This window comes from Psammomys obesus, unplaced genomic scaffold (genome assembly GCF_907164565.1).
Source record: "Psammomys obesus unplaced genomic scaffold, mPsaObe1.curated_primary_1811, whole genome shotgun sequence".
Classification (NCBI taxonomy): Eukaryota; Metazoa; Chordata; class Mammalia; order Rodentia; family Muridae; genus Psammomys; species Psammomys obesus.
Genome location: NW_026590715.1, coordinates 2,099,157 through 2,124,066, shown reverse-complemented (window position 1 = coordinate 2,124,066; position 24,910 = coordinate 2,099,157). Strand labels below are relative to the sequence as shown.

The 24,910-nt window shown below is 39.7% G+C and overlaps 1 protein-coding gene across 2 annotated transcripts in view; it reads right to left on the bottom strand.

Moving 5' to 3' along the window:
• Cd99l2 (CD99 molecule like 2) overlaps positions 1-24,910 on the bottom strand; it is an 86,252-nt gene that overhangs the window by 10,245 nt on the left and 51,097 nt on the right. The window contains exons 4-6 of one of the 2 annotated variants that reach the window (XM_055608755.1): positions 10,512-10,583; positions 10,051-10,137; positions 6,903-6,968 (exon numbers count right to left, since the gene is read on the bottom strand). In XM_055608755.1, coding sequence (XP_055464730.1) covers positions 6,903-6,968; positions 10,051-10,137; positions 10,512-10,583 — 225 coding nt within the window. The remainder of the gene's footprint in view (positions 1-6,902; positions 6,969-10,050; positions 10,138-10,511; positions 10,584-24,910) is intronic. The other variant, XM_055608756.1, reaches the window with a different exon arrangement.

Genomic DNA, 24,910 nt, shown 5'->3' with positions numbered 1-24,910 from the left:
AATTTAATAAAAACATGAAAAGAACAGCAGTATTTCTGTTTTGTTTTGGTTTTGATGCAGGAGATATAACCCAGGCCCACCTGAAACTCTAGATCCTCCTGCCTCAAAGTCTAGTGTGATAGACTTCCAGGCATGCACCACCACACCACACCACACCTAGCTGAGCACTAGCATTTTTGACACCATCACTGTTACAGGAGAAAGAAGAACAGGATAGAGGACACATAAGTGAGTATTGACATTTCACCAGTTGTAAATGTTGTATTTCCTCAGATGATGAGATGAAATGAGAGCTGTATACAAGCTAAAAATACATGGCTGAGGCTAAGACCAGAGCGTTTCTACCTAACTATTCCTAGGCCTGGGAGCTTCTAGCCTCCAGACATCTAATCTTCTGCATGTCTGGACTTAAAAGGCTTCAGCTTCCAGCCTTCAACTGCTAACCTAGGTCTAGAATGTTTTCAGCCTCCAAGACATACTGCTGAATAAGCTCACCCTTTCTAGCTCTTTCTGAACTCTGCCTGGCTGGTTCAGCTCAGCTGTTCTGGCTCAAAACTCCTCTCTAAGCTGACTGATTCAAACTGGCTTTTCTCTGTTTCTCGGTGAATTGCTCTACTTGGAAAAACTACCTCTAAACTACCTCCAAACTCCATGAAATGAACTGCATGAACTCACCTGTACTCAGATGAACTGCACTGAACTGTACTGTAGTCCCGAGCTGTATTGTCCTGTCTCCAAGAACTCCCTGTGTGCTCTCTCTCTCTCTCTCCCTCTGTGTGTGTGTGTGTGTGTGTGTGTGTGTGTGTGTGTGTGTGTCTTGTACTTAAGTAGTTTCTTTTTCCTGTCTGTTCTCATAAGATTTAGGCATATCCTATCTCTGACTAATTCTGTTGATTCTTTCTCTAATTCATCACTTTGCCCTTCAATTAGAGGTCATTTCTTAGGATTAAAGGGCATTAACTTCCAACTTAGAGGGGTTAAAGATGTGTTCTTAGGGTGTGTTTGTATTCCATCTAGATCACACAGATCTAGACTTTCATATGTGATTCCTTGCCAGAGCAGCTTTTTTGCTGGATTAAAATTCCTCTACAAGCAGTAAGTGCTTAGAGTCCAATGATGCTGGCCTGAATCCCCTCTGCTGTTTTGGAAGTGGTAACTGACTAGAGAAAAGTTAACCATCCACACAGAAAACCCTTTGTGGATGTGTTCAAGTCACTAGCTTTCCGAAGTTTGGACTCACATGAACCTGAACCAAAATGAGCCAGATGGGCCTATCACCAGAATTACTCAGGCCAAAGTCATGGCCTCCATCCCTTTTTGGCTTCTGAGCTCCACTCATTTTCTCTGAGTATAGGGCTGAACCAAGCTGCTCTACCAAATGCAGTGTGCAAAAGATAATATTAGGACAAGAGACAGAATTAACCGGCATCACACAACTCAATACAGTCTATGAACCTGAATATTCAATTAAAAAAAATGAAATGGATAAAACCACAAGCCAAGGTGCTGTAGAAGTGGCTCAGAGGTTAAGAGCACTGTCTGCTCTTCCAGAGATCCTGAGTTCAATTCCCAGCAACCACATGGTGGCTCAAAACCATCTATAATGGAATTTGATGCCCACTTCTGGCATCCAGGCATATATGCAGATAGAGCACTCATACATAAAATAAATAAATAAAATCTTTATTAAAAACCCATAAGCCCATAATACATTTTAGGACAACATTTATAGTATCTTAGGAGCAAGGGATGGATTTTAAACATGATAGTAAAGTCAGAAATACAAAATAGAAAAGAGAGAGCAAATGAGTGAGTGAGAGAAAAAGAGAGACAGAGAAAGAGACAGAGAGAGACACTGGATATTGTCAAAGACCATTATAAATAAGTGAAGCAAACTGGATGTGGTAGCACACACTTAAATTCCTGAATAGAGTGGGCTAAAACAGGGTGTGAGTTCAAGGCCAGCCTGAGATATACATGATGAGACAGTCTCAAAAACAAAACAAGAGTGATATAGGGAGAAAAGGAAGAGAGACCTAGCATACCCATGAAGTAAAAGTCAGGTGTGCTGGAATATGCATGGAATCTCTTCACCCAGTGGGCTAAACTGGGATAATAAGGAGGCAAAAGCCAGTGTGGGCTACATACTAAGGTCTTGTCTCAAAACAAGCAAAAGTGGAATGATGGTTCATAAAGTACTGGTAATATATATATATATTCATATATATATATATGAATGGAATAAATTAAATAATCAGAAAAAAATGCAAGTGAAGCTCATCAGGCCATAACATCCCTACATAAGCCTTAACATCCCCAAAGGAAAGAAAAAGAAGGAAAGTAAAGGATAAAAGGGAAGAGTCTAACAAGAATGTGGAGAGACTAGAACATGTTGCTAGCAGGGATGTAAAATTGTCCCTCTTCTAAGGAAACAGCTTAGTAACTCCTGAGAACATTAAACATAAAGTTATGGCATGTGCTAACAATATTACTTTTAGATCATTATGGTTTGAATATGTTCCCCAGAATTCATGTATGCCAGAAACTTGATCTTTAGGGCCCTATGTTAATGGTATTTGAATGTGAGGCCTTGAGGAGATAATTATGATTAAATGAGATCATGAGGATGGACCTCTTATATTGACATCTGAGGTTTTATCAAAAGATGGAGACACAAGACCTCATGCTTGTTCTGTTTCACAAGTGATCATCCCCACCACATCTGAAACCAGCACAGGGGCCATACCATATGCCAAAGCTCAGATGCACTCAAGATAGTTAAAAATTATACCTATGTAAAAACTTCTATTTACTTGTATACAGATGTTCACAGCAACATATTTCATTCATTATGAACTTTGTTCCAGTAGTCCATCAACTGACAAGTAACAAAATAAAATGTTTGGTAATAAATGAAAAGGGCTCCCTAATATAAAATAAATTGTTACAAACCAACTAGGAAAAGGGAGGGCAAGGACATGAACAGGCAATCACAAAATATATTGAGCTTTTAATAACAAGGAAATGAAGATATGACTAGGACAAATGCTTTGTTCTGATTGAATTTGCAAAGATTACAAAACTATAATGCTTGGTGGATTGAGGTTAGTATTGTAGAAAATAGATACCGGCTTACTTCCAATAGAGCTTGCTGCCACCTTAATGGGAAATCATTTGGTAATGTCATTTGGAGTCACTTTTTTTGTTTGTTTGTTTGTTTGCATGTTGTGACCCAGCAATTGCAGTGCTAGGGATTGATTTGACAGAAACAACTGTGCCTTTTCATATTTGGCCTGACCGTGCTCAAAGCACTTTGTATAATTGAAAGCCTAGAGGAACCTCAACATAATATAGGCTACAGGATAAATAAAGCATAATGTGGTATTAAGTAGTCACTGATGGTATTTCAAAATAATCTACGTAACAGAGAAAATATTCTGAGTATTATTGAATAGGTGCTGATTTTTAAAAGGATAGTATATGCTGGGTATGGGGACACATACACGGAATGCCAGCACATAGTCAAGCTTCCTGGGAGGCTGGGACAAGAGAACTGCCCTGAGTTTAAGGACAGCCCAACATATCCTTCATTGGTATACATTATGTTATAATTTGTTTCCACAATACACACCTATTCACACAGATAGCTACACAGACTACCTAGCTCTAGGGAACATGGCTATAACTCTATTGACTGCCACCGCAATGACAGCATGCACTACTATATCAGGTCCCATCGTGATAGGGACCATGTAGCTATAGAAAACACCATCACTTGGATGGACCCTATAGAATAAGAGCCATTACCTCAGTAAGGAAGTTGTGTTCAGTGGTTTGAATAAATCTTGTCCCCATGGAAACTTGTGGTAAAAGTTGATTGCCATTGTGGCACTGCAATGCTTTTGTCCTGGGATTGGGTTAGTCGCCACAAGATTGGGTTGTTACAAAGAAAGCCTGCCCCCCCTTTTTTTTGTCTCATGGGTCTGTGCCCACTTATTCTTTTGCTTTTCTGCCATGTCAGGGTGCAACACGAGGCCTTCACCAGACGTAGCCACCAATCTTGGCCTTCCAGCTGCTAGAACTGTGAGGTAAATAAACTTCTTTCTGTTATTAATTACTCTGCCTTGGACATTCTATTATAGTGAAAGAGAATGGATTAAGACATTGTGAATAAGCTCTGTTGTCAACAGAGGTGTCAGACTCTCGGCATCTCAAATATAAAGACAATAATGCACATATAGACATCAACCTCGAGTTCTACAGAGCCACTTATTGGGATAAACAGCTCAAGGTGAGTGCCTGACACATCCAGTCTTCAAGGACACAGAGAATGGTGGAACAGTAGAATGATTATATCTACAACTGTTGGGGATCTATTCAAATGTTTAAAGACATTGTGAGTGTCCCAGACTTCCGGCAAAACAGAGCTAGAGCTTTTAGATACATTTTAAAATGTACTTTTATTGTCTCAAAAACAGTAGTAAATGTCACCACCCTTGAACCTAGCATGTGGAAGGTTAAGGGATGAATTTCATGACATTCAAGCAAACTAGGGCAATAAAATAAGACCCTACGAAGAGAAAAAAAAAAAAGGAATAAACAAAAAGGAGGAAAGACATGGCTGCAAATGGCTTACAATTATCAAATAAAATCAAACAGAAAAAAAATATGTCAAAACATACTGAGTGTCTGGGCTAACCACCAGGGAATATATTCTTACTGTTGCCGAAACTCTCACAGTCATATCTCATCCATTTCCTACCACAGAACTGAGAATATTCTGTAGATAACATGGTGTGTCTTGTCCTGATCTGATATGGGACATTAAAACACCCAATGTTATACATTAAGAACAGCTCAGCAAACCCTGCCACCCATGTTCATGCTGTACTCCCTGTTGTGTTGGAGGGACTGCAGGTGTCTGACATGTCTCTACACTGTAGAAGACTAGGACCATTTGGTATATATTTCCCCAAGTTAAAGCTAAAAATGTTTTGGAAACAAGTGCAAAGAAACCTCTTAGGACCTTCTTCAATCCGTGCTAGGAAAAGAAGGAGGTTGTTGACTTAAAAAAAAAATGTCAGTGATCTGAGTTTAGGAAGGTCAAGAAAGGAGTAAGGGTAGAGCATTTGCAAGCCACTCTACTCAAGAGATGCTAGAAGGCTCAGTTACAAACTCATTCTGAGCCAGACTCAGTCTGTCAAAATGTTGTCTTGAGGTAAAAATATACAACGGATAATATATTACTTGAGAAATGCACTGTCAACAACAACTGAAGCTATGTCTTGAAGATTTAAGTCTGGGAAGTGCACTAATTGAGTTTATAATTTATGTAAATGTGATGCTTTCCTTCAGTCCCATCATGAGCTTGTTTTGGTGTAAAGGATGGTGTCTGTGAATCTCACCCATGTTCCAGTTTCACCACTTGAACTTCTTTCCTGACACCTATGATGACAGAGGGGCTAACTGAAGCTAACAATTGATTATTCTTTACAAGACAAGCTCCAATATGAGCCTAATTAAAGAATTTTCTAACACTTTTTTCTTGCTAAAACAAGTACTTTTAATGAAGAAAAGCCCCTGGCATGTCATTCAGACTTTCATTCCTCTGCATGCTTACATACACGACTACTGCCCTCATCTCCCCATCTGGAAATACCAATTGTCACCCAGGAGTAATTGGCTCATTTGCTGGGTTTGCCCTTTCAATGTTCCATGTTCTCCTGACACCTGGAAGTCTCATTTAGAGGCTTTTAGGGCTTATACCTAGAGATGACACCATCTGGAAAGGTGTTTCTGGGGACAAATGTGACTACAGTACACTTTAAGCAAGAGAACACTGTTCCCACATGAAAGGCACAGAGCTTGCAAGAAAGAAGCAAATGCTATGACTTCAGCCAGGGCTTGGGAAGGGGAGGGGGACCTTTACATGGTATATCCAGATATACTCATAACTTGCAGCCTTCAGACCCTCCTACAGTTTTCCATCACAACAGGGAATAATAAAGCAAAGGGTTTCAAACACCACAGCTTGTCAGTCTAAGATCTTGCCACAAGTGACTGTAGTCAGAGGTCATCGTTGTAGCATGTTACACCTGTGGATTGCAACATGACCTTATTTTCCCACACCAACAAATCTACTCATACCTCTGACCCCATGTTTAAGGTCCATCTTCACATATGTGATGATGAAAGGTTTCAATCATTCATAGCTGGGAGAACTACAAACATGCATCTAGGGGAAGGACAAGACTATTCAAGGGGCAGCATGAAGAAAAGATTTTATGATGTTGCATTTAAGCAGACATTGTACAGCAATGATAATGTCTCCCCAGTTGTGCTGATGGCTATTGAAATCTGCACATGTAGTAAAATTTCATATATACACGGAGAGAGAGAAAGAGAGAGAGAGAGCAGTGCATGTAAGATGAGATCTGACAAAATTTCCATTAAGTTAATTGGTGACTTTATTGTACAGATGTCAGCTTCCTACTTTAGACAACCTACTATGGTTCTGAAATAGAGGATCCTCAGGAGATGCTGGGTAAAGAGTACACAGGAGCTTTCCTGAACCATTTTAAAACTCTTACCCATCTAAAATTATTAATACAAAGGACTTTTATTTATTTTTTTTTTGGTTGTTTGGTTTGGTTTGGTTAGTCAGACACTAGCTCAGGCAGAACCTTAGATTAAAGAACAATAAGACAAATGGGCAGTTTCTCCAGGATATCTTACAAATAATCCCCTACCTCCAAGAATGACAGCCCACCCGAGTTACAAGTGGAAATGTTTAAGCCTTATTTTGCAGAGGCTGAGTAAGAATGGCATGCTTTACCTGGAGGCCGCATGGCCAACATTTTAACAAGAATTATGTGTGGTTTTGGACTAAGAAATACTCCTACCTTTATTCTTATCAGGTTTATATCCTCCACCTCCCAGTATGTCTTCAAGATCCTTGTCCGAGAAACCTAGATAAAAACATACATTTCGGTGGAAAAAAAATCAGAAGCAAGAAATTTGGATTAGTAAATATTGCCAATGACACTTGGGTGTTCTTAGTTGTGGTACTGGGAATGTGGTTCAGTGGTACAGAACATGTAAGGCCCTGAGGATCATGCCTAGTGCCCAAACTAAAGAGAGATGGCGGGAGAAAGAAGAAGAAGGGAAGGAAGAAGAGAGAGATGAAATAGAATGAAGACAACAGGTAAAATTCCAAAAGGACCCTCAGAGTGCCCATTGCCAGAATAAGTTCTGTACAACTTCCAATTACCTTGAGTGTTCGTGTGACCACAGAGAGATTGGATATAATCCTAGCGAATTAAGTCACATTATAAGCCAAAAATGAAGGGATTTTGTCAAAGTAATTAAGGGCCTGACTCAAACAAGTGAACCCAGATACTGGAAGCTTAAATCTCTTCTTTCCCCAGTGGTCTTAAAGGAGCCACTAGCCCTATAGCTGAAAGGAAATGTACTCTATTAACAAGCACATGACCTTATTTTGAAGATGAGACCCCTCCTCCCAGTACAGTGATTGCAGCTATCTGTGACTCTGAAGAGAAAACTCAGCTTCTTAAAAGAACAAAGGAATTTTTTTTCTATTTTTAAATTTATTTATTTTTTATATTAATCACAGGTTATTTACTTTCTATCCCAGCCGTAGCCCCCTCCCTCATTCCCTCCTAATCCCGCCTTCCCTCCCTCATCTTCTCCCTGCCCCTTTCCAAGTCCACTAATAGGGGAAGACCTCCTCCCCTTCCATCTGACCCTAGCTTATCAAGTCTTTTTAGGCCTGGCTGCAATGTCCTCTTCAGTGGCCTAGCAAGGCTGCTCCTTCCTTGGGGGGAGGGGGTTGGTGGTGAAGAGCTTGCCATTGAGTTCATGTCAGGAACAGTCCCTGTTCCCCTTATTAGAGAACCCATTTGGACACTGAGGTACCATGGGCTATATCTGAGCAGGGGTTCTAGGTTATATCCATACATGGTCCTTGGTTGGAGAAACAGTCTCATGAAAGACCCCTGTGCCCTGATATATTTGGTCCTTGTGGCGCTCCTGTACTCTCCAGGTCTTACTAACTCCCCCTTCTTTCATATGATTCAATGCAATCTGTCGAAGTTTTGGTTATGAGTCTTAATATCTGCTTTGATACACTGCTAGGTAGAGTCTTTCAGAGGCCCTGTGATGTAGGCTCCTCTCCTGTTACTTGTTTTCTCCTACATCCAATGTCCATCCCATTTGTCTTTCTAAGTAAGGATTGGTCATCTTACTCTGAGTCCTCTTTCTTGTTTATCTTCTTTAGGTGTATAGATTTCAGTATATTTATCCTATCTTATAGGTCTATATAAATGAGTATATACCATGTGTGTCTTTCTGTTTTTGGGATACCTCACTCAGTATGATCGATTCTAGGTCCCACCATTTGCCTGCAAATTTCACGATTTCCTCATTTTTAATTGCTGAGTAGTATTCCATTGTGTAAAAGTACCACAAATTCTATAAAAGGAAATTCTTAACTCATTTCTTTAAACAAGTCTCACTGACTCTCTCATGATTTGTGACACAATCATAGATACTAAATACAAGAAGCAGAATCATTATTAAGTATAGTTCAACTTATTAAGCACACATCTTCCTGAATGTCCTATGTGCTGAAATGCAAAGTGTGCTTAAAGTGTTTCTACTGTATTCCAAAGTACTGGAGGTGATTCACAAAAGTCATCTGTGTTATCGTTCAGTTCTGTTAGTTTTATATACTTTGTGTTATGAGACCACTTTTGCTGCACAGAATGAATACTGTATCAACTTGATTATTTGGGAAGCATTTCTTAAAACTGAATTAAAAGAGCCCATTAGTTAAGGATAGCCACTGATGCTACTTGTCAATAAGATTTCAAGTGCAGCCTTTATAAGCTATTGTGAGTCTATTAGTATCTTACTACATAGAGACTTTTTCCAGTGGTTTTGATGGTATTAGTAGGAAATTGGCTTTTTCTTCTAATAATAGAGTGTGGCATTACACTGAAGTTTGATAAATCCCCAAACAACAAGGTTTTCCAAAGAACTAACCTGCATTGTTACAAAGCAACAAATAAGGCAAAAGTCCATTGGATGGGTGTTGTAGTGCAAATGTGAAATGACCCTATATGGTTCATGTGTTGGAATTCCTGAGCCTCAGCTTTTGGAAATATGTCACTGGGAGCTGACATTTGAGCTTAACTAGGCTACTTCCTGTCTCTTCCTTTGGGCTTCCTGAGTGAGGATACAATTTCACCAGCTGAGTCATGCTAATGCCCAATCACTTCTGAAACGATAAGCCAAATGAATACTTCGTCTTTGCTTTGCTTGCCAAGTCAGGACAATTAGAAACGTTAGAAACATAACTAAAGGGTAACTGAATGAGGAAAAGTTACCAAACACTTTTTCTTAAAGTTCTTATTTATATATATGTTTGTTTTTAAACACTTTTAAATTTAATTGTATTATTTATTATTTAAAGTGTGTGTGTGTGTGTGTGTGTGTGTGTGTGTGTGTGTGTGCAGGAATGCATGTGCCACACTGGACGTGTGCAGGTCAGATGACAGCTTTCAAGCTGCATAAGTCAATATGAGAAACCAGGTTAGCACCTGCTAAGATGGATACTCTAGGGATTTCTAAAAAATGTAAAATAATGCCACTCATCGCACTAAATTGTTTTTATCTTGCCACATATAGTAATTTGTCATAAAATGTGCTACTCATTTTAATGTGTATTGGTTTAGTATTAATCATTTTAGACTAATGATACTGATTTTTAATTTTTTAAATATACAGATGATAAACGCTGATGGATATGACCTACACAGACAAAAGGTTATTGAGATTCCCAATAATTTGGGAAATCCCAAGACCAAAAGGTTTCAGCATTACTATGGTAGAGTTCTCCTACAGCTTAAAATGGTCTGGATCTATGGTGCTTGGAATGGCTTGGAACGTCACTACAGGTAAAAAAGACAGACCCTACCAGGAACAAACCCTACAGGCATTGGCCTGTGATGTCACAAGGCTAGGACTTACCTTCTCCATCTCTTTCATTTGGCTTTTTGCCACCATCTAGATCATTTCGATCATCCAAAGCATCAGCCAAACTAAAACCATCTGGATCTGGGGACCACAAAACAAAAGAAATAATCACACACTGTCCTGGCTAGTTTTTAATATCAACTTGACACAAGCTAGAGTAATATGAGAGGAGGGAACCGCAACTGAGAAAATGTTTCCATAAGATCAGGCCCATCCATAGCCTCTGCCTCAGCTCCTGCCTCCAGGTTCCTGCCTTGTTTGAGAATCTGTCCTGGCTCCCCTCAATGATGAACAGTGATATGGAAGCATGAGTTAAATAAACCCTTTCCTTCCCAAGTTCTTTTTGGTCATGGTGTTTAATCATCACAATAGAAATCCTAACTAAGACACCCATTTAAACAAACAGCTGATGTGGACATCCATCCTTACTTCTCTCCTCAGAGAGCTTGTCTTACCCATAGGAATTGGTGGTGCTCTAGTTGTTACTGGCTTTCTAGTTGTAGTAGTGGTGACACGGTCCCATCTCTCTAAAAACAGGAGGGGGCGCAGACAGCAAGAGTTATATGTTTAATAACAAAATATGTATCTACATCATAGTTTAAGGAAGTCATACCATGAACAGATTACTCTTGTCTTAGTGTTTGAAATTCCTATATGATCACATAATTACTTGAAAAAAGATGCCAAAGCGATAGAAGAGGTTTAAGTGAGGGAGATTCTGACCATTCTTTTTTATAGATTGAGGACTAAGAAAAGAATATAGCTCCACATCTTACCACTTGACCAGCATAGCTAGAACATGAGCTCAGATCTGCTGAACACATCAATTAGGGAGTTCTAGAGTTTAAGCATGATACCCAAGACCTTCAAGCCATGGTTTCCTATACTATTAATCGAGCAATACCCACCCGTGTCCCTCTCCCAGTCCACTGAAAAGGGAGGTCCTCCTCCCCTTCCCTCTGACCCTAGTCTATCAGGTCTCATCAGGAGTGGCTGCATTGTCTTATTCTGTGGCCTGGTAAGGCTTCTCTCTCCTCAGGGGGAGGTGATCAGAGAGCAGGCCAATCAGTTCATGTCAGAGACGATCCCTGTCCCCATTACTATGGAGGCCACTTGGATCCTAAACTGCCATGGGCCACCCCTGTGCAGGGGTTCCAGGCCATCTCTATGAGTGGTCCTTGGCTGGAGTATCAATTTCAGAAAACATGGTTTTAATTCCCAAGGTGGAAAGGGAAGGTGAGGGTTGTTCAGACCATGGAAAATATGAGAATTTAGTTACATAAAAGCTGAAAATAAATCAATACATAGGTTAAAGAAGAAAATCATATACCACTGACACGAAAAGATCTAGAACATATTATAAAAAAGACCTTAAAAAACAAATTATGAATTAACTATTTCAGTTTAAAGACCGTCCTCTAGAAAACAGTTATCAGTCTCATTGGTTAAAGATTGAATTTTTTTTCTGTAAGATCAGGAGCATACCACACTAATTTCAAAGAGTGCTGCAAGTTTTACAACTAAAAGAAGAAAAAATGTAGATGGGAAATTAAGAAATCAATCTGTACATATTTGCAGATGACATAATCATCTTCACAAAAAGAATATAAAATATGGGGGACTAGCTAGCAAATTCAGCAGTGTCTTGAAAAGGAGGTCAGTAGCATCAACAAGTAATAGTGATGAACATATGGCATCCAAAATCTGCCATTCACAAAATAAAAGGAAACAAAATACTGAAATATATGCCTTTAAAACAATAGTGCAGAAATTACTATGTTCAAATAAAATAAGCCTAGATGTTGAAAGCTATAAAAATAAAGAGAATCTAAACAAACAGAGATACATACTGAGTTCATGGACTGGAAAACTAACTCAACAGAGTGAAATGTCAGCTCTCACACTGATCTATATGTTCAATGAAAGCTATAAAAGTCCCACTGGTAGGTTTTTTTTTATCAGAAATAGTCAAATTTGATCTAAAATTTTTATGGAAAAGCAGAACCTTAGATTAGCTTTTTAAAACCTTAAAAACAATACAGTAGGATTAATACCTACCTAATATGAAAGCACATTTTATAGTAACAGTTATCAAAGATGTGGCAAATGGATTGATACACAAGGCAATAGTAACAGTTATCAAAGATGTGGCAAATAGATTGATACAGAAGGCAACAAAACAGAATGAAGAGCTCACAAGACCTCAGATCCACTCAAGTGATTTTTTTTATACAAATTTAAAGCAACTCAACAGAAGAAAGAATGTTTTCAGCAAAAGGTGCTGGAATAATTAGACTTCCCAAATAAAAAGCAATGGGTTTCATTTTATATAAAACCAACTTCAAATGGATGTGTTATATTTGCTTAAATATAAAATCATAAAAATTTCAGGGGGAGAGAAGTATTTCTGAATTGAATGTTTGGTAAAGATTTCACATATTTGACAACACAAGCATGTCCCATAAGAGGAAGAACTGTTAAGCTGGGAAGGCCAGGCAAATGGTGCATGCCCAGCACTCAGAAAGCTGAGGTGGGACCATCTTACATCTGAGACCATCCAGGACTACTTGCCAAGAAAGTAAGACTCAGTTTCAAAAGATGGAGGAGGAGGAAGAAGTGACAAAGAAGGAGCAGGAGGATGTGGAGAGAGGAGGGAGGACGAAGAATTATAGACAATAAAAACAACAGGAAGCATTAATGGAGCTAAGGTTGAGATGGGCTGGAGGTGTAGCTAAACGGTAAGCATACATTTACATGGAGGCCCTAGGTTTGTTCCATAGAACAAAAGGGAAAAACAAAAGAACCTGAGAGAGGAAAGAAAGGAAATCTGGAGTTGGCTTTCTGAAGTTAAACAAAACTGAAAATCTCTACTTCTGCATTAATGACCCAAAATTATAAATGAGAGCGGAAGCATTACAACTAATACTAAATAAATACAAAAGATCATAAGAAACCACAATTGCCAATATATTCCAACAAATTGAGCAAGCTAGAAGAAATGGATAGAGTTCTAGAAGCACACAAACTATTAAGACAAGATTATGAAAAATAAAAATATAAATGGATTAATAATAATTTGAATAATCAAAGACCTCCCAACAAAGGACTATCCATGGAACAGATGGCTATAAAAATGATTTGAAGAATTCAAAGAAAAATTAAAGCTAATCTTTCTCAAATTCTTGCAGATTTGAAGAGGAGGAAATAAGTCCACATTTACTTCATGAGACCAGCATGATGATCATGCAGGAAAAGAATGCCAAAACGGGGGGAGCCAAGATGGCGGCGCCGGGAGAGCACTGTATCTGAGAAGCGGGACAACACTCTCCGTGCAGCGACCAGGAAACTGAACTCTGGGCCCTAAAACTACAGCGATCGTGTTTTCCAGGTGAGGGGAGGCTCCCACGGCGTGGGAATCTGTCGGGTCCACTCTCGGCTGCCCAGCCAGAACCCGGAAGAGATCCCAGGTAACGCGGGCTTTGGGTCTCCGGGCTGGAGCCACATGCCAGCGTGTCCCGATCACTTTCCCAGGTGGATCGGTGGGCACAAGGGTGCCAGAGACTAGGAGTCCCAGTCGCAAAAAAAACCCACGGGGAAGGAAAGTCAAGAGACTAAACACGGGTCACCCAGTCTTTCCCTGGAAGGTCTCGCGGACCACGGGTACCCGCCGCTATCACAACTGAGCTCCCGCCACGCAGAGAGCGGCTGTGCCCAGCTCACCAGTACAGATGAGCTGCGCGCCCCAGTGCAACAGAGACTGAGAATCCCTGTCCTGAGAGGGCCCCACAGGGAAGGAAGAAACCCTGCTGCTTGGGCCACCTGAGTGGCTGCGTGCCTAGCTCACCAGTACAGAGGAGCTGCGAGCCCCAGTGTGACAGAGCCTGAGAATCCCTGTCCTGAGAGGGCCCCACAGGGAAGGAAAAAACCGTGCTGCTTGGGTCACCTAGGCTTTGCCCGGGGAAAGCCTCGCAGACTGCAAAAGGCAGACAGGCGAGTACGCCCAGCCATCACAGATCCAGGTCCGAGCAGAGAGCACAGAGTTGTTGGGAACTCAGCTCCCGCAGACTAGCAGACGGGCACACGCTCCCCCAGCCCAGAGACCTGATTTGTACCAACTACTCCTTACAGACAGAACTGTGTGCCCCAAGACACCAGAATCTTGGAGTCACTGTCTAGAGAAACCCTCACAAGAAAAAGGATCGAAGCAAAGGGGACGGACTTAGGCAACCCAGTATATCCCCGGAAAAGGTCCCACAGACTGGCTCAACCCAGGGAACTGCTGTGCCCCATATAGCCTGCTGTTACCAGGAGAGCAGTACTCACCCGCCACAGATTACCTCTTGGGTTCTGAGCCCCAACCTCAAAACTACAAAAGACCGGGAACCCTGAGATCAACCCCCAGATACTGCTCCAAGAGGCAACCAGTTATCCCTAACAAAACCGACCAAACCACGGGACACACAGGTTACAGCAGCTGATCACTAAATTTACAGCAAGAAACCCAGAAGCAGGGCAGCTGTCTCCAGGACTTCTCCCAGTGAGAGAAGAGCCCTCTCAACTAATAAGGACCACAGTTACCACCCAGTTCTCTATGCCAGAGGTGAGCTGTAGCAACTCCTGAAAAACACCGGCCATCCAGTGACTATACCCAAAAAGCTGAGAAGGCTTCCTTCAGGAAATACCATCTTCCTGCCAAAGGGATTTTCTCCACCACAGGAGTCCAGGAACAACCAGAAACTGAAGTTAAACACCTAAGATAGCTCAATGGGTAGAGGACAAAAGCCAGAGCAATATAGCATCTCCAGAACCCAGTTATCCAGGGGCAAATATCCCTAGACACCCCAGCATAATTGAAATTTAAGAAGATGACCTAACATCTATGTTCATGAAGAAGATAACAGAGGAAACAAATAAAATACGAAAAGAAATAGAGGAAGCTGAAGCCAAACAGTTTGTGGCCTTTAGAGAGGAAATGCTTAAATCACTGAATGAAATAAAAGAAACAGAGGATTGTTCCAACAAACAGCTCAAGGAATTGATGGAAAAACATGAAAATACAATCAGACAGATGAAGGAAACCAACAAAATGGCTCAAGACCTGAAGATAGAATTGGAAAAATTAAAAAAAAAAAAAAACACAAATGGAAGAAATTGTGGAGAGAAAGAACTTAGGGAAGAAAGCAGGAACTACAGAGGTTAGCATAACAAATAGGCTACAAAAAATGGAAGAAAGAATCTCAGTTGTGGAAGATACAATGGAAGAAATACAATGGAAGAAATACATGTATCTGTCAAAGAAAATGTTAAATCTAAAAAATTCCTGACACAGACCGTCCAAGAAATTCAAGACAACATAAAAAAACAAAACCTAAGAATAATAGGAATAGAGGAAAAAGAAGATTCCCTGCACCAAGGCCCAGAAAATATTTTCAACAAAATCATTGAAGAAAATTTCCCAAACTTAAAGGAGAGGCCAATAAAAATACAAGAGGCCTATAGAACACCCAATAAATTAGGCCAGAAAAGAAAATCCTCCCACCACATAATAATCAAAACCGTAAGTGTACAGAACAAAGAAAAAATACTAAAAGCTGCAAGAGAAAAAGGCCAAGTAACATATAATGGCAAACCCATTAGAATCACACCTGACTTTTCAACAGAGACTATGAAAGCCAGAGGGCCGGGACGAATATCATGCAGACCCAAAGAGAACAAAGATGTCAGCCCAGGCTACTATACCCAGCAAAACTCTCAGTCCTCATAGACAGAGAAAACAAGATATTCAATGACAAAACAAATTTCAACACTACTTACAAACAAATCCAGCATTACAGAAGACACTAGAAGGGAAAATACAACCCAAGAAAACTAGCTACATTCAAGAAAACACAGGAAATAAATAACCTCACTACAGTAAAACAAAAAGCAACCAAGCACTTCCAACATCAAATGCAAAGGATCTAACAGCCACTGGTCATTAATCTCTCTCAACATCAATGGACTTAATTCTCCAAGAAAAAGACACAGACTAACAGAATGGATGTGTAAACAAAACCCAGCAATCTATTGTATACAAGAAACACACCTAAGTCACAAAGATAGACATTACCTGAGGGTAAAGAGATGGAAGACGGCTTTCCAAGCAAATGGACATAAGAAGCAAGTAGGAGTACCCATTCTAATATCTGATGAAATAGACTTTCAGCCAAAATTAATAAAAAGAGATGGGGAAGGAGACTTCATACTCATCAAGGGAAAATTCCACCAAGAAGACAACACAGTCCTGAACATCTATGCCCCAAATACAAGGGCATCCACATTTATGAAAGAAACATTGATAAAATTTAAACCACACATAGATCCACACACACTAGTAGTGGGAGATTTTAACACCCCACTCTCAACAAAGGACAGGTCAACTAAACAGAAATTAAACAAAGAAACAATATCTCTAACACAGGTCATGAATCAAATGGACCTAACAGACATTTACAGAACCTTACACCCAAACACAAAAGAATTTACCTTCTTCTCAGCACCTCATGGAACCTTCTCCAAAATAGACTACATAGTTGGTCACAAAGCAAGCCTCAACAGATACAAGAAGATTGAAATAATCCCTTGTATCCTGTCTGATCACTATGGAATAAAGCTGGACCTCAATAACAACAGAAATAGTAAAAAGCCTACACACACATGGAAACTGAACAACTTGCTACTAAATGACAGCTGGGTCATGGAAGAAATAAAGAAAGAAATTAGTCTTCCTAGAACTCAATGAAAATAAAGACACAACATACCCAAACTTGTGAGACACAATGAAGGCAGTGCTAAGAGAAAATTTCATGGCAATAAGTGCCTTCAAGAAGAAATTCGAGATAGCGCATTCAAACAACTTAATGGCTCACTTAAAAACCCTAGAAAAAGAAGAAGCAGACACACCAAGAAGGAGTAGACAGATGGAAATAATCACACTCAGGGCTGAAATCAATCTATTGGAAACAAATAAAACAATTCAAAGAATCAATGAAACCAAGAGCTGGTTCTTTGAGAAAATCAACAAGATAGACAAACCCTTAGCCAAGCTAACTAAAAGGCAGAGAGACACCATCCAAATAAACAAAATCAGAAATGAAAAGGGGGACATAACTACAGACATTGAGGAAATCCAAACAATCATTAGGACTTACTTCAAAAGTCTATATGCAACAAAATTTGAAAATCTAAATGAAATGGACAATTTTCTTGATCGATTCCACTTACCGAAGCTAAATAAGGTCCAGGTAAATCAATTAAATAGTCCTATATCCTCCAAGGAAATAGAAGCAGTCATCAAAAGTCTCCCATCCAAAAAAAAGCCCAGGAGCTGATGGTTTCGGGGCAGAATTCTACCATTCAAAAAAGAGTAACTCCAATTCTCTTCAAACTATTCCACAAAATAGAAACAGAAGGAACATTACCAAACTCATTTTATGAAGCCACAGTCACCTTGTTACCTAAACCTCACAAAGACCCAACAAAAAAAGAGAACTTCAGGCCAATCTCCCTTATGAACATTGACGCAAAAATACTCAAAAAAATACTCGCAAACCGAATACAAGAACACATCAAAGATATCATCCACCATAACCAAGTAGGCTTCATCCCAGGTATGCAGGGGTGGTTCAATATACGGAAATCCATTAATGTGATCCACCATATTAACAAACTGAAAGAAAAAAACCACATAATAATTTCCCTAGATGCTGAAAAAGCATTTGACAAAATCCAACATCCATTCATGTTTAAAGTATTGGAGAGATCAAGGATACAAGGCCCATATCTAAACATAGTAAAGGCAATATACAGCAAGCCTATAGCCAACATCAAACTGAACGGAGAGAAACTGAAAGCAATTCCACTGAAATCAGGGACAAGACAAGGCTGCCCACTCTCTCCATATCTCTTCAACATAGTTCTAGAAGTCCTTGCTAGAGCAATAAGACATTTGAAGGAGATCAAGGGGATACAAATTGGAAAGGAAGAAGCCAAATTATCACTGTTTGCAGATGATATGATAGTATATGTGAGTGACCCCAAAAATTCTACCAGGGAACTCCTACAGCTGATAAACACCTTCAGCAAAGTGGCTGGATACAAAATTAACGCCAAAAAATCAGCAGCCCTCCTGTATACAAAAGACAAAAGGGCTGAGAAAGAAATTAGGGAAACAACAACCTTCACAATAGCCACAAATGACATAAGGTACCTTGGAGTAACCCAAACCAAGGAAGTCAAAGACTTTTATGAAAAAAATTTCAAGTCTCTGAAGAAAGAATTAGAAGACGATATCAGAAGATGGAAAGATCTCCCATGCTCATGGCTTGGCAGGATTAACATAGTAAAAATGGCCATCTTACCAAAAGCAATCTACAGATTCAATGCAATTCCCATCAAATTACCAACACAATTCCTTAAAGACCTGGAAAGAAAAATTCTCAATTTCATATGGACTAACAAGAAACCGAGAATTGCTAAAACAATCCTCTACAATAAAAGATCTTCTGGAGGTATCTCCATCCCTGATCTTAAGTTGTATTATAGAGCAACAGTTATAAAAACTGCATGGTACTGGCATGGAAACAGAATAATGGATCAATGGAACTGAACAGAGGAACCAGAAATAAACCCACACACTTATGGACACCTGATCTTTGACAAAGACGCCAAAAACATACAATGGAAAAAAGATAGCTGGTCTTTTTTGGTGCTGGTCCAACTGGATGTCTACATGTAGAAAAATGCAAATAGATCCATACTTATCACCCTGCACAAAACTGAAGTCCAAGTGGATCAAAGACCTCAACATAAAACCAGACACATTAAATAGGCTAGAAAAAAAAAAGTGGGGAATACCCTAGAACTCATTGGTACAGGAGAAAACTTCCTGAACAGAACACCAACAGCACAGGCTCTAAGAGCAACAATCAATAAATGGGACCTCATGAAATTGAAAAGCTTCTGTAAAGCAAAGGACACCATCATCAAAACAAAGCAACTGCCTACAGATTGGGAAAGAATCTTCTCCAACCCTTTATCTGACAGAGGACTCATATCCAGTATATATAAAGAACTAAATAAGCTGAAAAGCAGCAAACTAAGTAATCCACTTAAAAAATGGGGAACAGAACTAAACAGAGAATTCTCAATAGAGGAATATCGAATGGCAGAGAAGCACTTAAAGAAATGCTCAACCTCATTAGCCATTAGGGAAATGCAAATCAAAACAACCCTGAGATTTCACCTTACACCCATCAGAATGGCCAAGATCAAAAACTCAAGTGACAACACATGCTGGAGAGGTTGTGGAGAAAGGGGAACCCTTCTCCACTGCTGGTCGGAATGTAAACTTGTACAACCACTCTGGAAATCAATCTGGTGCTTTCCCAGACAACTAGGAATAGCGCTTCCTCAAGATCCAGCCATACCACTCTTAGGCATATAGCCAAAAGAGGCTCAAGTACACAAAAAGGACATTTGTTCAACCATGTTTGTAGCAGCTTTATTTGTAATAGCCAGAAGCTGGAAACAGCCCAGATGCCCCTCAACTGAAGAATGGATGCAGAAATTGTGGTACATCTATACAATGGAATATTACTCAGCAATGAAAAATAAGGAAATCGTGAAATTTGCAGGTAAATGGTGGGAACTGGAAAGGATCATCCTGAGTGAGTTGTCCCAGAAGCAAAAGGACACACATGGTATATACTCACTCATATAGACATATAACATAGGACAAACCCACTAAAATCTGTGCATCTAAAGAAACTAAGCAAGAGAGAGGACCCTAACTAAAACACTCAATCCCCATTCTGAAAGGCAAAGAGGATGGACATCAGAAGAAGAAGAAAACAGGAAACAACCTAGGAACCTACTAGAGAGGGCCTCTGAAAGCCAGAAGAAGAAAACAGAAAACAAACTAGTAACCTGACACAGAGGGCCTCTGAAAACATCTGCCCTGCAGACTATCAAAGCAGATGCTGAGCCTGATGGCCAACTGTTGGGCAGAGTGAATGGAATTTTATGTAAGAAGTGGGAAATAGTAAGAGCTGGAGAGGACAGGAACTCCACAAGGAGAGCAACAGAACAAGAAAATTTGAACACACGGAACTTCCCAGAGACTCATACTCCAACCAAGGACTATTCATGGAGATAACCTAGAACCCCTGCACAGATGTAGCCCATGGCAGGTCAGTGTCCAAGTGGGTTACATAGTAATGGGAAGAGGGACTGCCTCTGACATAATCTGATTGGCCTGTTCTTTGATCATCTCCCCCTGAGGGGGGAGCAGCCTTACCAGGCCACAGAAGAGGACAATGCAGCCACTTTTGATGAGAACTGATAGTCTAAGATCAGAAAGAAGGAGAGGAGAACCTCCCGTATCAGTGGACTTGGGGAGGGGCATGCATGCAGAAAGGGGAGGGAGGGTGGGATCGGGAGGCGAGCAGCGAGGGGCTTATGGGGGATATAAAATGAATAAAGTGTAATTAATAAAAAATAATAAAAATGAGAAAGAAAAAATAAATTAAAAATGAAAAAAAAAGAATGCCAAAACCAAGAAAACCTACATGAACAGAGGCAAAAATCATCAGGAAAACATGAGATAACATAATTCAAAAGCACATTTAAAAGATTATATACCATAATCAAAACTGGATTCATGCCTTGGATAGAAGGATGCTTCAGCATAACTTGAATCAATAAACTTTAAAAGTATGAAGCATAAAAATGACTTGATCATCTCAGTAGGCACAGAAAGAAAATTTGCCACCTTACACCCATCAGAATGGCAAAGATCAAAAACTCAAGTGACAACGCATGCTGGAGCGGGTGTAGAGATAGGGGAATCATCCTCAATTGCTGGTGGGAATGTAAACCTGTACAACCACTTTGCAAATCAATCTGGTGCTTTCTCAGAAAATTAGGAATAGTGCTACCTCAAGATCCAGCTATAGCACTCCTAGGCATATATCCAAAATACACTCAACAAGGATATTTGCTCAACCATGTTCATAGCGGCTCTCTTCGTAATAGCCAGAAGCTAGAAACAACCTATATGTCCCTCAATGGAGGAATGGATACAGAATGTGTGCTACACTTAAACAATGGAATACTACACAGCTATCAAAAACAAGTAAATCATGAAATTTTCAGGCAAATGGTGGGAAATAGAAATGATCTTGAGTGAGGTAAGCCAGAAGCAGAAAGGCACACATGGTATATACTCATTTGTAAGTGGATATTAGCCATACAAAATAGGATAAGCATATTAAAATCTATACTCCTAAAGAAGCTGAACAACAAGGAACACCCTAGGGAAGATGCTCAATCCTTATTCAGAAGGACAAATTCGATAGACATCAGAAGCAGAAAACAAGAAACAGGACTGGGGCCTACCACAAACGGCCTCTGAAAGACTCTACTGATCGATGCATTAAAGCAAAGCCTGAGGTGCATAGCCAAACTTTGGGCAGAGTGCAGGGAATTTCATGAAAGAACGGGGAGATAGAAAGACCTGGAGGGGACAGGAGCTCCAAGAGAAGAACAACAGAGCCATAAAATCTTAGCCCTGGAGGCCCTGAAGGGAATGATACCCCAAACAAGGACAATGCATGGAGAGGACCTAAAACCCTAGCTCAGATGTAGCTTATAGCCTCAGTCTCCAAGTGGGGTCCTTAGTTAGGGGAGCAGGGACTTTCTCTGGCATGAACTCAGTGGCGGGCGATCACCACCCCAGGGTGGTGCCAGGCCACAGAGGAAGACAATGCATGCAGTCCTGATGTGACCTGATAGGCTAGGGTCAAACAGAAAGGGAGGAGGTCCTTCTCTATAGGTGGATTAGTGGAGGGGCATAGAGGGAGAAGAGGAAGGGAGGGTGGGACTGGAAGAAGATGTGGGAGGGGGCCACAGATGGGATACAAATTGAATAAATTTTAATAAATAATAAAAATAAAAGAGATGAAAAATATCTATCTTCCAAGTTTTCCCACCAAAGTTTCAAAATTCATTTATAAAAACTCAGTCTGTTTGCAATTATGCTCATTTGCATGGAAACCAAAGCTTATTACTCTCCTAATTATTACTGTTATGATTGTTCCTTTCATTTGAATACAATGGCCCTATAACTTAAAAGAATAAAATTTTGAGCCAGCCAAAAAAAAATTGACAAAATTTAACATCTTTTGATGAAAATTATCAACATATTGGCTATAGGAGCTATGGTGGTTGGTCTCAGTTGTTGACTCAATGAGCTATAGAACCACCAGGATCCAAGCCTCTGGCTATGAGGTACGGGATTATCTTGACTAAGTTAATTGTGTTGAAAAGAACCACCCATGGCAGATGGTGTGGTTCCTTGGGCTGAGATGCTGGACTGTATAAAAAGGACAAAGTGAGCTGAGCACATACCATCCTCATTTTCTTCTTCTTGTCAAAGTATTTTCTCACAGCAACTGGAAAAGTAACTAAGTTGAAATGAAACTCAACTGAATGAAGGCCACATAGAATAAGGAAACAAATAACATCACAGTCAATGGTGAAACACTGAAATCTTTCTTCTAACAAGAGGAACAAGACAATGATGCCTACTCTACCAATTCTATTGAACATAGTACCAGTATTACTAGCAAGAACAAGAAAAGACATCCAAATATGAAGGATGCTGAAGTGTGTCTGTAGATGACAGGACTGAATGCACAGAAGATCTTTAAGAGCTAAGTGTGGTGGTGCATATCTATAATCCCAGAGCTTGAGGAGCAGACTCAGGAGGATCAGAAGTTCAAGGGCTACCTTAACTAAATAAGGAGTTTAAAAGTAGCCTGGGCTATAAAGAAAAACAACAAAACAGAAAAAGTGAAAAAAGAAAATCCTGACAAGTTCATGGTTTTAAAGATGGAAGAAGTAGCCATAAGAAAAAGAATGTAAGTGGCACCAATGGGGGAAAGATTCTCTCATAGAGTTTCCAGAAGAATGCAACCTTGCTAGCATGTTTATTGTAGCCTGTGATATTCATTATGCATTTTTACTTCCATGATTACAAGATGTCTCTCTGCTGTTAAAGTAGCAAAGGTTGTGGTCAATAATCCCTATTAGGGGACCAAAAGGAAGCTCACAGAACCTCACATTTCAGTTGAGACCCTGGCAGCAACTGACATCAGGATTGCTGCTTTGTAGGAGACTTTGAGCCAAAAATGCAATTAAATAGGTCAACATCATTGGATCAAGAAGTACCCAGGACACCAATACATGATACCTCCAGGTGTCTTTGTAAGATCTCTCTGAGGAACATTACCTACGGGCAAAAGACCCTAAACACTAACAGCATCATCACATAAACTGGGAGATCAGAAAAAAATAAAATGGGGGAGAGAACCCACTACTTCAGGCATGCTGTCTATCTGCTTCATTAGGATGGACAGAAAGCTCTAATTTGTAGCTCAACGTAGCACGAGGAATTTATATAACTTTCTTGAAATGACATTTTGCAAATGGAAAAGAGATTAATAGTAACCAGGGATTAGGGAAGGGATGGGGCAAGGAAGATAGAATTGAAGGAAGGCTGGTGTGGTTGTACACTGGGATCATGGAGTGCTTACAGTAATAGAACCATTCAGTATCTAACTAGAATGACAGATGCACAAACCACCAAATGATATTTGCATGTACAAATAAAACTGGAAAATTTACTTTCTTGCATCTACATAGCAAGAAAGTATAAGAAGTTATCTGTAGGGACCTAGGTGAAGAGAACATGTGACTTAATCTATGATGAACTACAAATTAAAATTTAGTATCGTCAGATATGACTTACATGCCTTAACCTCAGCACAGAGGAGGCAAAGGGAGAAGGAGGGCAAATTGGAGACCAGCCTTGGTTACCTAACAAGACTATAAAAATAAACAAATAAATAAATAAATAAGCAAACACATAGATAGATAGATATATAGATAGGTAGATAGATAGATAGATAGATAGATAGATAGATAGATAGATAGATAGATAGATAGATAGATAGATAAATAGATAAATAAATAAATAAATATTTCCCTAAAACCAAAGTGAAACCAAAATAAAATTGTAATTTTAAAACACCGGGTAAAGACAAATTTGAGAATCATCACAGGGAAACTTAGAAAAAAAAATGAATATTGTTTTAAACTGCTAAATTTATTTAGGGTAGCAGCACTGGAAAATGACTACAAAGAAGTATAAATATTATTTTTATTGGAGTATGGGCGTGGTAGGGCACACCTTTAATACCCACTTTATTAATTCTATTGAATAGGAAGCTTAGGCAGGTAGCTAAATGTGAATCCAAGGATAGCCTGGTCAATAACGTCATGGTCCAGGTCAGGTGGGGCTATATAAGTGGATCCCTGTCTCAAAATAAATGAACAAAATAAACATCTTCTCTGATGTAGAAATATGTTTAAATGGTTTGTTGAACAGCCAAAAGACACAGACTGATGCACTCTCAGCAGCACAAGCAACTTCTCTCTGAAGATAGTTTTCCTTGAATTACTGAAACCAAGACTAATACCTAAAGATTTTATTTAAATAACAACTGCTACTCCATCTTGAAAGTGTGTCACACATTTCCTTGCAAATGAATAGAATTTCCTATTACCTAAACACAAACCCTGATAGTAACTGCTTTTTAATTATTTTATTTTTTATATATGTGTAATTTCACTGCATACATATCTATGCAACACTTGCATGACTGCAAAGTTGGATCCCCTGGAACTATAGCCAGTTGTGAACTGCCATGTGGGTACTCAGAAACCCAGGTCCTCTGAAAGAGCAGTCAGTGCA